Source organism: Aythya ferina (assembly GCF_964211825.1).
Source record: "Aythya ferina genome assembly, chromosome: 7".
Classification (NCBI taxonomy): domain Eukaryota; kingdom Metazoa; phylum Chordata; class Aves; order Anseriformes; family Anatidae; genus Aythya; species Aythya ferina.
In genome coordinates, this window is record NC_140302.1 from 16,806,322 (window position 1) to 16,821,779 (window position 15,458).

Sequence of the window (15,458 nt, forward strand, 5' to 3'; positions counted from 1 at the left end):
TAATAATATGATAATAAACATAATAATTATATGATAAAAAATATAATAATGGTTTTAAATATGCAGTGTATGCAGTCTAGCTGTGTTGGGCTGGCATGCCTTCCACATACGAGTTTTATCATCACAGATCATTGGCTGCTTTTATTAAACGTATATAAAAAGCTCAAGCTGTCTCTGTTCATTTCTCAGTTAAAATGTAATTCGTACTTGAAATTTTTCTTACCAACTGATGGGTAGCTATAGAATTAAAATGTGTAAAGTCAGTTGGTGGCATTTGGCTCCCAAAAAATGTCTAGTGACAAGGCTTTTGTTGCTGCCTTTAACAGAGATGAGGAAAGGTACATGTCTTCTTGATTCACTGTTTTCTAAGGTGCCCTCTTCATCCTTGAAGAATGATGCTTAGCATTTCGTTGCCTTGTGGAAGTTAGCACTTTCCTCTATTATGTTCTGTCAAAATCACAGAAAAAACACCTTTTTAAACTGCCACTGATATTTAACTGCCGTATCTGGTTCTTTTCTTTTTTTATGTTTTGTGGTGATCCTGGAAATGGCAGGGGAGAGCCTTCTCTAGGGTTCCTTTGCATGAAAAGCACCTGGGCTTGCGTGACACACCTGTGAGTAGCTACACAGCAATGTGGTGCTTGGAACACTGCTCTTTGTCTGCTAGGAATGTCTCACCAGGATTTGGGACACAATCTGGAGTGCCTTGTTGCTGAGCTTGTGGAGGTTTTTTGCTAAATTTGAAGATGGTGTCTGTTCTTCTGGAGACGGGAGGCTTCAGTGTTCCTTTGTTTTGGATAAAAGTCATGATGCAGTGTGGTAGGCAAACAGTCGTTGTAGTAACAAAATGATAACTTATTGAAGCGACTATTCAATGAACCCCTAAGAAAAGTAACCCATGATTTAGCCCTGAGCAGGATCCTAAATTAAGATACCAATAGCTACTCTTTTTTTCTGCTACATGGATGTCATTGTTAAAATAAATCACTGTGGTATTGAACTTCACAATATGGAGTCTGAGTTAAACAAAAAGAACCGGTAAAAGGATAAAGGTTTACAGGCAACATGAAGACTGTTTTAAAAATATAGTAAAGGCACTTAGAGTGCCTTTATGCTGCTGGTCAGCAGTGATTCTGAAATAATCCGGTAAAGCAGGAGAGTAAAGAGAACATTAAGAAGTCATGCTTTGAAAAACCATCACAGTTTTTGGTTTGGGAGAGGGAATGGAACTGAATTCTGGCAAGTTAGTGTTTGATTGGCCTTATACTTCCTTTTACGTTTCCTGAGAGGGTAATTAGAGTGAATGAATCTTAAACAACAGCAACAAACCCAAACAAGCAAACAAACAAGAACAACATGTATGCCTTAGTGTCAGTAGGGCCAGCTGGTGCTTGAGGTTTGGGACAGGAAGGCCGGAGCAGAAATCTGGCAGCTACTTTTGTCTGTGTTTGTTACGTAAAGACCTAACAACTCTTTCAGACAAGTCAATTTTTATTTTTTTTTTTGCTGAATGGGACTGAAGAATTCTCACTGAAACGTAAGTGGTTTCAGAACATATCAACAATATGAATGTTTAAAAAAAAAAAAAAAAAAAAAGCCCAAGACCAGAAGATATTTTTCTAGTGGCACTAATGGAGTTCTTTGGGGTTTTTGAGTGCAAAATTGCTCATCTATTTTCCATAGCCTGTGGCATAACTCATCTTCCGAGTCTGAGAAATGGAGCACAGCAGCATTTTTAAAAAGCTCCAGATTGCGCTGAAGAGCTGTAGATCAGTAAGTTTAATTTAAGCAGACTCATAGCACTTGTGAAAGAGTAGACTAATTCAGTCCCTGGCGGAATATAGTATTAAAGAAGAGAAGGGATGGTTTTCATAGAAGGAAATCAAGAGAAATTGTTAGATTTTTTTTTTGCAGTAGCCAGTAGTCTGATTGATCCAGGCAACACTGTTCATTGGCTTCCCTCATCAGAGTCTTTAAAGTAAGCAAAAGAGGTAATGTACTCTTTTGGATCAGAATAATTGGAAAATAATAGGTAATAAACTTCCACGCTTGAGGGAGATTAACATTTGTCTTCAGAAAACAGAGCAAATAGCAAAATAACACTTACTTGGGCTAGTTAACTTCCAGAGGTGTTTCAGGTTTTTGTTAGACCGAGTGACTAGGCAGCAAAGTTGTAAGAGGCACTGTTGTGATAAAGGCCAAGGAGCAGAGACTACGAGGGAAAGAACAGCCCTCGTTTTGGTGAGTGGGGAACTCAGGAAATAAATGGTAGGGTCCATATAGATAGTATTCAGAAAATACTAACTTGGTGGCAGTTGAACAGGCTGATGGGAATTCAGAGTTTACTGGAAGATCATAGAATCACAGAATGGTTTGGGTTGGAAGGGGCCTGAGAGCCCACCTAATTCCAACCCCCTGCCATGGGCAGGGACACCTCCCTCCAGACCAGGCTGGTGTCCCTGCCTATGGCAGGAGGGTTGGAATTAGATCAGTTTAGAGGAAAGTACCATCATCAATTATATACATCTTGGATTATATGTGCATCTTCAACAGTAGCGTGTAATTTTTGATCCCCCTTTTCTGCTTTTTCTAGAGGATATGTTCAGCAGAACAGAGTGTCTTTTATGCAGGGTGGAACTAAAAATTACAAATCTGTGACTTGGAAAAGGGGTAGATGAGTAGGGGGTGGTGTTGGATATTGCTTACATTGTGAATGGTATTTAATGAAAAAGATTAATAGGTAACAACTGCTATTTTTGTCTCCCTGTGAAAAGGAGAAAAGTGGTACATTTTTTTCTGAAGTGAGTATAAAAGAAAGGTGAAATACTTTTTCATGAAATGTACAGCTAAAATTCTGGAATTCATAGCAATTATATTCATTGAATGTGAAAAGTATGAAAGTATCTATTGAGGGTCTGAGCGAAATACTGGAAAACAGTCCTATTTAGTGGTCATAAATGTGATGATGCTTACCTCTAGAGGAAATCCTTAAACCACCCTGCTTGGAGAATGGAGTATGGTGAGGAAAAGCGCTATGAATCCATCAGTGCCAGAATCACATTTAAGCACTGAACAGTCTTTAGGCATAGCACACTATGGTCATTTTTACGGATGCTCCTCCCATTAATGATACTCAGACAAATAATATTTTTACTGAGATAAATTTTCAAGAGTATTAACCAAATTAATAGGAAAATTACACAGCATAGAAGGTATTATTATTAGGGCATATCAATTGTTTCATCTGAGACTTAAAATTTTATGGAACTTCTAAGGCTGCAAGTACATGCTATGTAGAAATAAAATAAATAGTGCCTGCGGTGCTTTTGTAAGGTTTCAAGGTTTACAGGGTCATTTTTCTTTGCTTTAAGAATTCTTGACATTGTAGCAAGAGACATGCCTTTAAAGAAACTTGAGTAAAGGGATGATTTTTGTGGCATTTAGGAATAATACCATAATCCGTGAGGAACTGACGTTCCTGAATCTGTGCTTTGTTGTTTGGGTTGAATAGGGAAACTTGTATCTTTTGACGACTATTGATTTGAGCTTTCTGGTTCAAGTAGTAGACGGCTGCCCTGTGTTTGTGTTTAACTAATGTTTTCAAGGTTGCAGGTCCATAGACCATCTGGGATGTCTTCATGCTATTTCTTTTCAAATCTGTCCTGCCAAGTGCAAGAGGACAATTGGATCTATTCTGTCCTCATAGGAGTCATGGGTGCTGCACTTCTTTGTTCATTGTAGATGTTGGCATAGAGGGGTGAAAGCTCCAGGGACAGGCTGGAAGATCATCTGGGAGTTAGGCTTTGTGCTTCTTCTGAATGTCAGTATGTAAATAGCCATGCCTTTATAAAAACCAACACACGCACCTCTGCCACCCTTCCCTTCCCAGCCCCTCACAAAAGCCCACAAAACACAACCAAACAACAGAAGGAAAAACAGGCTGTGGTGGTAATAAAACAGTTGGCAAAGTGAATGTTCCTGGCCCATCTTTACAGGACACCATAGTTGTGCCGCTATGACGCATAGCATCCCTCTCCACAGTCTGGTATTTCACGTATACCTGCCACCAAGGCGTCGAGTTGTGTCCTTGCATTACGTTGGAAAGGCTTACACAAACACCGTGTCTGTGTTAGTAACCCTGGTAATGGGAACTGCGGCTTGATCTGTGAAACTAAAAACACTCTTAGAAAAATGAAAACTGGGATGTTGGGCTTGCTTTTACAGCCAAAGCTGGGTTTATGGAACATGTCATGGGGTCCTGATTATAGAGGAAAAATGGCTGTTTTTCTTTCAATGACAGAGAAAATAGTTCAGTTTTAAGGCCCAAGGAGCAGAAAATACTTTGGTTGTGGAAGTGGAATACCTCGTACGGTTGATCCCTGATGCTTTTTCCTACCATTTGTCTAGTGGCTTTGATCTCATCTTGTTTCATGAGCCTGTTCCAACAGAGTGCCTCTGATACAAGCCAGATTTAACCACCGTTATTAAAATGGGCATATGTATCAGTGTGGTTTAAATTTACAGTATCTACACGTTAGATTTTATTAGCAGCTACTGTTGTACTGTAGCAGTTACTAGGCAATGTGAGATCTGCTTTGGGTCTCGAAGTAGCGTGTTTGTGTTAGGTGCCATACTGCACCTCTCCACAGGGATTAGTATGTTGGGTGAAGTACTATGCTAATGCAGCTTTGCGGCTTTTGAACCTCTTTACAAAGTACTGCAAATAAATCCATTCAGCTTGATGCTAACTCTTGAATCTTGAATGTAGCATGCTTTTTGTAAGGTAAAAACGTACCAGATGTTTGTAGAAAGTCTGCCTGTAGAATCAGGTTTAGAGAATTGTTTTTTGCTTTTGATATCTCTGTTCTAAGTAGAACTGCAGTATAAAGCAAGATCAGTTGTTTTCCTCTTTGCAAATACACGTGAATAGTAATAAAATAATCACAACCTTTTTGCGAACAAAAATAGAAAAATTACCCACTTTTTTTTCTCCAGGTTTAGTGTTTAAGATTTTGAATCAATATACTTAAAATTACATCATCAATACATATTTTAAAAGCAAAATTGACTAATTTTGGCTAGTAAACAACAGTTTGTTTTAGAAAGTCCAGAGTGTTGTTGTGAACCACGACATGACTGTTTTGACAAAGATCTCTACTTTTACTAATAGGACATAGTCTGTTATTTTGTACCACAGTGTGTACTGCTTTAGGGTTTCATCTCAAAATGCGTATCTATTGCTTAGCTTTGCAGGGAGTGGTAGAAGGGAATCCTTTAATGACCAGCACCATGTTATTTCCTTCGGGTAATTCCTCTTAATTACCATTCCGTTACAGTCCCAAGAGCACAGGTTATGAACAAAGATTTTGTAATATGGATTATATTTCTGTCTTGGAATACATCATGCTGCAATTCTTTTACCTTAGGCTATAACATTCTATTACTACTTCATCAAAGGTTTAATTAAACCCATTAGTTTGCAGAAATTGTCTAAATGCTTCAAAAATTATCATACTTAACCTATTAAAATGTTATTTGTAATATTTTTTCAAAGGTGTGAGCTCTAATATATCAACTGTGTTAACTATTATTGAGACAAAAATTAAGTATGGATCTGAAAGAAATGTTTTTTATAGTAAGTCTTGCTGTTTTATTCCAGTTGGGTGGTGCAGATTAAATCTTTATTCTAAAAAATATCCTTCTTGAGCAATAGGAAATATATTTATATATATGTATATTGCAGAAAATGATTCTGTTAAACTCTGAGGAACTGATTTTAAGACTTTTTTTTTTCATGAGGCAAATAGAGCTTTATAGATGCCTAACTACTTCCGACAGTAACACGATTTGGGGGCATTAAGGATAACTCTTGGATATATGCAGTTTTCATTTGAAATATAATTTCTGTAAATATATTAATTGAAATAATTTGATACAGTTCTTCCCAGACGCTAGACAGAAACTTCTGTTTTCAGTGTCACAGAAAATGCAGCTTGCTAGTTGAACTCAACTACCAGTAGTTGTTAAAACAGAATTATTTTTTGTGAGGGTCTGATCTGAAAAATATTACGTGGACAGTAGAACTTTGTTAAGAGAAGAAAATTTCTCCTGCCTTGTGCTTAGAGCCCTTGAAGTATTTCACACCTGTCACAGGGATGACATTTCAGCACCATCTTCCTGAGTGCTGCGGCCACTGGTAGGCCACAAATCCGAGCATTTTGCACAGGGGCAGAGAAGATCAGCTGGCCACAGGTGGTTCTCCACCACACCCTGCTTCTATCAGAAAAGTCACCCAAAAGCGAAAAGGATTGGCTTTCACTGAAGTAGGTCATTATCCAGGAGAGATGCTGGGACTAATGAAGCACAATTTCTGCAAAACCTAGTCTTTGTGTTGATCAGCTTTGGTCCTGGGAAGATACAATCTCTAATGCTTTTGTGACAATTAGGGCAGGAGAAACCTACCTCGTGAGTTGTCAGAGACAACTAAGATGAGTATGTCATCTCATAAAAGGGTGAGCTCAAATTTGCATTGCTGAAGGCACTTGTGGTCCCATCTCCTCAAAGGACCCGCCTGCTTTTATAAGCTTCCATGAACTTGACACCTGCCAACAGACGCCACGGCCCTGTTTTAGTAACTGGCTTTCTCACCTAGCGGCTCGTGTTGTGCGTGCTCGTTGGCACACGTTCACAGCGCGTACGGTCGGGTACTCGCACCAGCTACGTTCAGGATGGACCTAGATTGAGAAGCACAGGTTCTCCGTCAGTCTTACATGACTGGTCACCGGTGCCTCGTGTGACCTTTGTTAAGCTCAGCTCTCCAGGCTCTGCTCCTCCCTTTCTTCATCTGAACTTCGGAAAGCATCACTTCCTAGTTCTGGACAGTGCTGTACAGTAATGGGCTCGTGCCAGTACCCCAGCACTGGTGCTGGAATCCAGTCATGGAAACCATATCTGGCAAAACAAGAAAAGAAGCAGACCCACTTCATTAGATAATACTTGATCCGCAGTTTATGTGGAGCGGATTTTGTGGCACAAATAGTGTGTTATAGCACATGATTGTGGCACAAATAGTGTGTTACAGCATGTTTAGAAAAAGGGGGGGGGGTGTCTAAAAATAAATTGTGTTCAGTTTAATATAAATTTCCAAACAGTAAAAAATAACATTAAGAGAATATAAAGATTGCAAAGTCAAGCTCAAAAAACAGTGGATGCTAGCATAGAGGTTGTATGGTCATAATTAAATGATGCTTCTAAAAGTGAATTACATTCCTGTCGTGCTGGAACGAGAGATTTCTCTTTTCAGAGACGGATTTCTGTTTGTAAATACTTGTTGTACATGGAACAGAAGTGGTTGTCTTTTGATTTCTTAAATACATTAAGCTTGTTAGCATTTGGGCTACATGGAATTTTAACACTTCCAAATGAAACCTGACTGATTACTAGAGAAGGCTGGAAGGAAAGGCATGCCGTTTACTTTTCTTAGTAAAATGTTTTATGTCCAAAAACAAAGTGCCAAACTTGTTCTACACTGTGTAATGTCAAGGCAAGTTTTTCAGCTTCTTCAGCTTATGAACCTCTTTATAAGAGGAAAAATAGACAATTCTGCAGTTTATTTTCTAATATAATTTAGTTTCAGTGAGTATATGTATGTGATTTATGCATCAGTTGTTTTATTGAAGGATTTTTATTACAACAGAAGGGTAGCAATATGTTGCTAGTGATCTAGAAGTCAATTTAAATGAAGTCAGTGAATGCCTTAGTATTTAAGAATTGAATCTGGGGTGTAAAGTTTTACTTAAAAACTTAACTTTTACTAAAGTTTTACCCCCAATTGTCTCCGACATTGTGTCTAGTATATGGACAGCCTCAACTCAGTTTAAATTCTTAGAGACAGTGCAACAGGAAAATAAAGAAAACAAGCTCAAAGAAGGATTTTCTATCCATAATGGTTATGCTGTAGGTGCCCCAAATTACAGATTTTTCTGATAGTATGAACTTGTTCTGCTGCTTACTCAGTGGTTTGACAGACCTTCAGGCTGTCAGAGTCCATCCTGCAGCCTTTTTACCATTTGGGGGCTGAGGGAGTTGTTTTGCCTTCACCTTCTCCATTAATGCTGTCATAGACCTCTGTTGTAGCCCACCCTTAGTTTTCATGATTTTAGGCTGAAGAATTGTAGCTTACCTTAGTTATTCCTATAGCAGAAACCATTCTAACTTCTTGTTTTTCTTTGTTCTTTGAATACCTTTTAAATGATTATTTCCCTTTTATAAGATGGGTGAGCCAGAAATACCTACTGGTCTTATCAGTGGCATAGTTGTATCTTTTGTTTTTGATTCCTTTGCTAATAACTGTTTGTTCTTTTTTTTGTTTGTTTTTTGACTTGTCAGTATGGAGTATTTTCATAGAACAATAGGAAGGACCTTGCTTCTGAATAGTAAGCTTATAATCTGTGATTTTTATGTGTAAGGGTATACTTGACTTCCTTCATTAATTCTCAATCATTAATATTTAATGTCTTTTTTTCTTCAAGCCATTCAGTAGCATGATTTCTTCTGTAGGTCATCCTAACCTGCCCTGTGCTTCATTGTCCAGACTATTTGTTGCCATCTGAAACCTGCACTCTTTTTTTTTTTTTTTTTTTTTTTTTCTCAGTGTAATTTACAAATATGTTAAATAGCACAAATCCTAGTGGGCTACGTAGTGAGCTTCCTTTCCATGTGCTGGCTATTACCTCCCTTTGATTACAGTCCTTTAAATAGTATTGTGTCCTTTTGTTGCTAGCTTTGCAGTTTTTCTTGTTTGTTAATTTGATTATTGAAGAGTCTTTGATGATGGACGTATTTTAAAATGACTTTTTAAGTGTGAGTGGATATTGAATGGATCTCGTGCATTCCCAATACTTGCTGAGGCCTTCAGAGAATGTCGGTGTATTTGGGAGAGATCATGTCTCTTTGAAAGGCAGTTTTGACTCTTCCAAATGTTGTATATACTGCTGTGCCTTCCAGCACAGTATATTTTATAGCTTCTATGAACTTGCGTGTTATAGAGGTTAATTCTGTTAATACATACACAGATAATGCTATTCGTCCAGCTTTTAATGATGTCATTGAGGTGATTGATTGAAAGACAAATTTGCTACTTTGCATAGCAGCTGTTCCATGATAGATCCAGTTCTGTTCCCTCTAGTTGGAGTATATATTTAGAATTGCATTGATATGACTAGTGTTTCTTCTTTTTAAATTTTAGCTGTCCCTTTTCCACCAACGCATCGCCTGACATCTGAAGAAGTTTTTGACACAGATGGAAAACCCAGGGTTGACATTTTGAAGAACCACTTGATAAAGGAAGGTCGAGTTGATGAAGAAATTGCACTTAGAATCATCAATGAGGGTGCTGCAATATTACGGAGGGAAAAAACTATGATAGAAGTTGAAGCTCCAATCACAGGTAATATTTCTAGACGATTTCACTCATAATTAAATTCAAAAAATGGTCAGATTTTTTCACCAGTAAAGTTTCTCTTAAAAATTGTTAGAATAAGATTTCTCTATAATCTTTTTGAATAATCTTCCACAATTGCATTTGCTTAGCAGTACTCAAATGGTCTGAAAAAAAATACTGCACATTATTGTGCAAAATGAAGGCATTAAACCTGTTAGGAAAAAATAGTGTAATCAGTATTATAATGACAAAAGAGAAAGTAGTTACATGCTGGTAAATTATGGATTTCTAATTCCTGTAATGGTGTAAATGGGAATAAGGACATCTCTCTGGAATAGAAAAGTGAGATCGGAATTATTATGAAATCTAAATACTTGAAGAGAAGCTAATTGCTGTTGTTTGAAGCAAATACTGTGACCTGGATTTCTGACTAAAAAACACACCTTGTAGTTCCTCTCTAGGTGAGACTGACGACTGTCTGTAAAAGAGTTCTTCTGAGGGTAGTAGTTCTGGAAAGTGTTGTAAGATTGTTTTGGCATTCTTTAACACAACAGGACTAGACCCATTGTGATACAAAACTGTCTTTCGAGGTTTCCGGGGGGTATTTTCCTAGTTGGACTAGTTCTGTTTCTGTTTGACCTGGATAATTATAGAATCACAGAAAGATGGTATTACTACTTTTATTTATAAATAATCCAGACTTGTAGAAAATATTTTATATGACATAAATGTCAATTAAAATAATGCATGTAATTTGATTTTTGTGTTCAAGTTGGCCGGTCTTTAGTTTGAATGTTATATCTCTGAAATGGACCTTTGTAAAATAAGTGTATCAAAAGCTTATTTTAGGGTATCAGCTTGTGTTAATTTGTTAGCATCAGGTAAATGAAAACGTTTAAATAATAAGTCATTATTATTGACATCTTAAAGAAAATTAAACTGTTGAAATGGTAGAAATAACTAAATGAATGAACTGAGTCTCTTGATGCTCCAGATCATGCTCAAAAGTACAGTATTTTCCGTATGTGTAGAATTCTTATATTTCAGTTCATTCAGGTAGTTATCCTGAGTTACTGATGTACTGGAAGCTGAAAAAGGGGGAAAGTTCTTGCAGTGTTAGAGTAGAAATCTTAAGAAAAGTCACACACAAGAGGATGTATTGTATTTGGTCTAGTGTTTTATAGGTCACTGTGACAATTGGTTTGCTCCAAGGGAATAACAACCTTTCAGGTGTGCCATATCTGATATTTCTTTTCAAAATTAGAAGTACTTTTTTCCCCAAAAATTTACTAATAAACACTGAGAAGTCAAAAGAGGCTGTTGGTAAGCTGATCAGTGACATTTTGCATCAACAGAAGGCATAGGCACTTGAATGTCTGTTAATTGTTATCAGCAGTACCTTCATGCAGAAACAAGAAAGCAGCTCCTGACTTCCATTGCACTGGAAACTCCTGTGGGAATGAGGAGTTAGGAGCACTTCTCTTCCATGTGATTATTTTTCTGATTGTGAGATGACCTGGCTTTGCTGCATGCTCTTCAAAGTCTTCCCATCTGCTATCTTTGGCACTTCTGCCTTAGGTTGCTGACCACTGATCTTGTCCTGTCTCATATTCTAAAAACACAAGAAAAGTCCACTGTTGAAATAGTGAACATGGTTATTTGAAGGAGAAAAGTAACTGAGCAAAGAGAAGATATGATGATATTAAAAGGTATGTTAGTCTGACTCAGAAACAAAGGCATATTCTCACTGCTTTTTTCAGTCCCACATGGACACAGCAAATTGTTGCAAAGCAGAGTCATAATACCTTTTTCAAACTCATACCAAGGCAAATTCATGAAGATAGATAAGGGGCTGGGGAGGACAGTAAAGAGCTGCTAACTGACAGCTTTCAAGACTTTGATGCTCAGTGCATTAACTGCTTTTGAGGAATATTCCGCAGTCAGCCAGATGCAAATCTGGTTATTATCTGTGTGGTCACAGGTAGTGAGAACAGTATCTGAATGAAAAGCAGACGGTGAAGCTTCAAATCTTTGGTTATTCATCCTTTATATATCTTTTTTCTCTTTATTAGAAGTACTTTGTAGCTGTTAACTATAACTTAGTAGCTTTTCTGTTAGATTTTTTTTTTAAATTAATTTGAACAAAATTTTTGCTTGCAGTGTGTGGTGATATTCATGGCCAGTTCTTTGATCTAATGAAGCTGTTTGAAGTGGGAGGATCACCTGCTAACACAAGATACCTCTTCCTCGGTGACTATGTAGACAGAGGTTATTTTAGTATAGAGGTAACTGAATATATTAATCTGTTTTGTCCTAAATTTTTCTATAAGCACACCTTCATGAAGATTTTCAAATGAAATTTTAGGTCTGCTTTAACATGTGAATGTGTTCTTCTTTGCTGTGCTTTCTCCTAATACCAAGGCCTGCTTACAGGAGGATATTGACCAGTGGTTTGGACTGTCATCAGACTTACTCATTTTTCATCCTATTTCTTTAGCTATTTTTTTTTGTTTGTTTTGTGTTTTATTGTTGTTGCTGTTGTGTTGTTTTTTTTTTTTTTAAGTTGAATTCTATAGCATTATTATACATAATTTTGTTTCTTCAGTAATATGCAGTAAGGTACGTTTGTAAGTTTGGAGAACAGGTGAGTTATGACTGGGAGGTCTTTCTCTTTTATTAAAAATGTTTGCCTGTACAACGAAGACTCCTTTCACTTACATAATCCAATGTTATTTAATAATTATTAATATTTTTCTTTACTAAAATTCTGAGGGCCATTACAGATACTCCCTAAGGATGACATGTATCTGCCATTAATTTTTCAGGTATTTTGAATTCAAATAATTTCTTAATCTTCAGCATGTTTATTAAATATGTTATGTTATGGAGATACTCGTGTATTCATACCAAATAGTTTCATAGCTATGATTTTTAGACTTTTCTGGAGCTAGCATGGAAATTTCCTCAGCTTGGGATCTTGTCAAAGATACCAGATCTATTAGAGTGGCTTAGCATTTGAAATAGTATTTTGCAAAGCATGGTGTATGAGACTTTATATTAAAATGGTGCTGTTCTAATAATGCGTGTGTGTGTGTCTGCTATGAAGGACATGCACAGTATGTTTTGGGATTCTTAGGAATAGTAGACAGAAGATAGAACAAGAATGATAGCCTCAGAATGTCATTTGTAAGGAAAAATTACAGCAGACATTCCCTATTTATTCATTTGATCCTCATGGCTTGTTCTTCATGATGACAAATAATGTAATTGTCCTTGAAAAGACATTTGCATAGCAGCAATGAACTATAGCAACAATGCAACAACTTTTCAGTCATTATAGTTAGGAAAAACTTTTGAGCGATGGACATGCTTGAATATTTCAATAAGAACAGTCTCACTTTTTTTTTTCCTTCACATGTTCATAATTTGATTTTTAATATAATATTTGGGATGCTAAATACAGTTACGGAATACATAAAGATACGCGAAATATACTCTTGGAAACCCCTCCAAGGTTCTTAAAATGCTTGTCTCTCTTCGTTGGGATAATATGTGTCTCTTTCCCAAAGTGACTATTGGAACATCAGTAAAGTACATGGCAGATTATCTGCATGAAGTTGAAATGCTGTAAGTACATGGAGGTTGGCATGTGCTTTGCGAACCTGTTGAGAAATTAAAAAATAGTATGCTAAAATCTTAAGGTCAGCCTTTTGCCTCCAACTTTTTGCTTAAATAAAATAAGAAAAAACAAATCCTAGTAACTTTTTGCTTGTTCATCTTTAACATTTATGAAATGTGATTTAACCTCCAGATTAAGTCTGAGACTGTTCACATATGGTCACTTCCGATTCTCTTTTAGTCCTTGGAAATGTAATATACTTCTGGTAAAATATTTTACTTTTCACAGAACAGAGAGGGTGAAATCTTAAAATGTACAAAAACTGAATTTTCACTAATAAATTCTTTAATCAGTCTGTTCTGAAACGACTTTAATTGCATTGATATTTTAGTAGTAAATAATTCCCAGTTAAACAAATGCCTTAATTTCTAATGGGAAGGATCACTTCATGTTTCCATGGTTCTATAAGACGAATTGCTGGGACCAAGATGAAGGTCTTCACAAGTGTATGCAAGCTCTTTTTTTTTTCTGCACAGAAAGTAATGGACGATAAAGAACTCTGACATTAGTCTGTGTAATGATAAAAGAGAAATATGTTGGTACAGGAACAGTTCAAAAATGTTCTTTGTTTATTTAGTAGGTATCATGCTTGAGAATATGGTAAATTTCAGCCATTTAATTAAATGTAGTATTTGTTTATTGAGTGGAAGGAACTGTTTGTACATCCTCGTATTACAAGTCTTTAAGATTGCCAATATTTATAATTTTTTTCATACAAACTGACTCAAAACAGTTCACAATTGTGGAATTTGCCAAATCAGTTCACATATTCATCTGACGATAAGCAGTCATTTTATCACAAACTGATTATGCTTGCTGCTGGGAAATGGTTTTAAAGAGTCTGGGAATTTACAAGACATCAGGATTTTGCAGTTACAAACACATTGGGGGAAAAACGGGTATGATTAGCAAAATAATTAATTTGTATATTTTTACTAAGATGAAAAATCAGTAATAGTTAATCTAAACTTCTCAATAGAAGTTGTTGGTGTATTTCTCTATATGTATGTATTGTTTTTAAAGTGTTCCTTTGTTTTCTTTCTTCCTTCATGTACTCATTGTACTATGCAAAAAGAGTTTGAAGAATGATACCTTCAGGGTTCTTGTATTGGTTAACAATATGGTAGCAATAACTTGTAGGTGACTTCATCGTGATCCAGAACTACTGGGATTTTAATTTTTCTGTGCTCAGTTAAAAATACAAGAATCAAATTTGAAGATAAGAAATACATTTTGGGTGTTTAGGAATGACAGTGAAAACAAACTCTAAACTTCAAAAATTGTGCATGTTTCACAACACTGTTTGCTACTAAAGTTGCAATGATAACAATATATGGAAACTTACTATACACCTTTGAATTTGCTGCTTGATCAGTGAATGAACAAGCAGCTTTCCAAGTTCTGGGAGGTTGGGGAGATCAACTCTAGTTTCCTAGTTAACTAGATTCCTAGTTAAAAACACCCTAGCATGATGTATTGCTGTCTTTAACGGAAATGTTTTTTGTTTGTTTGTTTGCTTGTTTTCTATCTTTAGTAATAAATGTTTGCATTCCTTCTTACGCCAGTCTTTAGAATCATATTTTGAAATCAGATTTTATGCACAAATGCATACATTATCTAGATGAAGGAGTGTTTGGTAGTATAATTCTGTTGAATTTGACTTATTACTGATTGTCCAGTAAATACAAATATTTATTCAGCATTCTGTGCATCGGTTCTTAGGAAAAGTAATAATTTGTGCAACTTGGGTCCAGAACCGGTGTGTTGACTCAGGGATGTAGTGTTATATTTCAGAATGGCACATTAAGCTGTACTTACGTTTGAAGCTGTTAACATTCTTACTCAAAGTTTCTGAGTAATAATAATTTTTAAAGTGTAATTTACTGTGTATCTTTGTTTTTCAACAGTGTGTGCTGTACTTATGGGTCCTGAAAATTCTCTATCCAAGCACATTATTTCTTTTGAGAGGCAACCATGAATGCAGACACCTAACGGAGTATTTTACCTTTAAACAGGAATGTAAGTACTGTCTAAGAATGTAAGTTTAGCTTACTTCAAAGCTACTGATGTCTGGTCTCTCGTTTTGCTTGAGAGGTGTTTGTTAGTTTAATCAAATTTTTGCAAACAAGTGGAATTACGTGAATTTTTGCAAACCACTGACTTATATAGAATTGCTTGCAGTTAAGTAAGGTATTGGAATGCAAGTATGAGAAGACTTGTATTTGTAAAAATACATTATGGAGTACATTTTGATGCAACCTGTTTTTAAAATCCTGGAGAGAAGTAGGTTATTTTTTTTATCTTGGCTATAACCAGGAGCACGAAGTAAGTTGCTGT

At 36.3% G+C, this 15,458-nt stretch overlaps 1 protein-coding gene across 4 annotated transcripts in view; it reads left to right on the forward strand.

Moving 5' to 3' along the window:
• Positions 1 to 15,458, forward strand: part of PPP3CB (protein phosphatase 3 catalytic subunit beta) — a 52,262-nt gene that overhangs the window by 3,075 nt on the left and 33,729 nt on the right. For all 4 annotated transcript variants that reach the window (XR_014695258.1, XM_084526759.1, XM_084526758.1 and 1 more), the window contains exons 2-4: positions 9,248 to 9,448; positions 11,603 to 11,727; positions 15,029 to 15,140. Coding sequence is in view for 3 of the 4 variants with exons in the window: in XM_084526759.1 (XP_084382885.1) it covers positions 9,248 to 9,448; positions 11,603 to 11,727; positions 15,029 to 15,140 (438 nt within the window). In the remaining variant the exon portion in view is untranslated. The remainder of the gene's footprint in view (positions 1 to 9,247; positions 9,449 to 11,602; positions 11,728 to 15,028; positions 15,141 to 15,458) is intronic.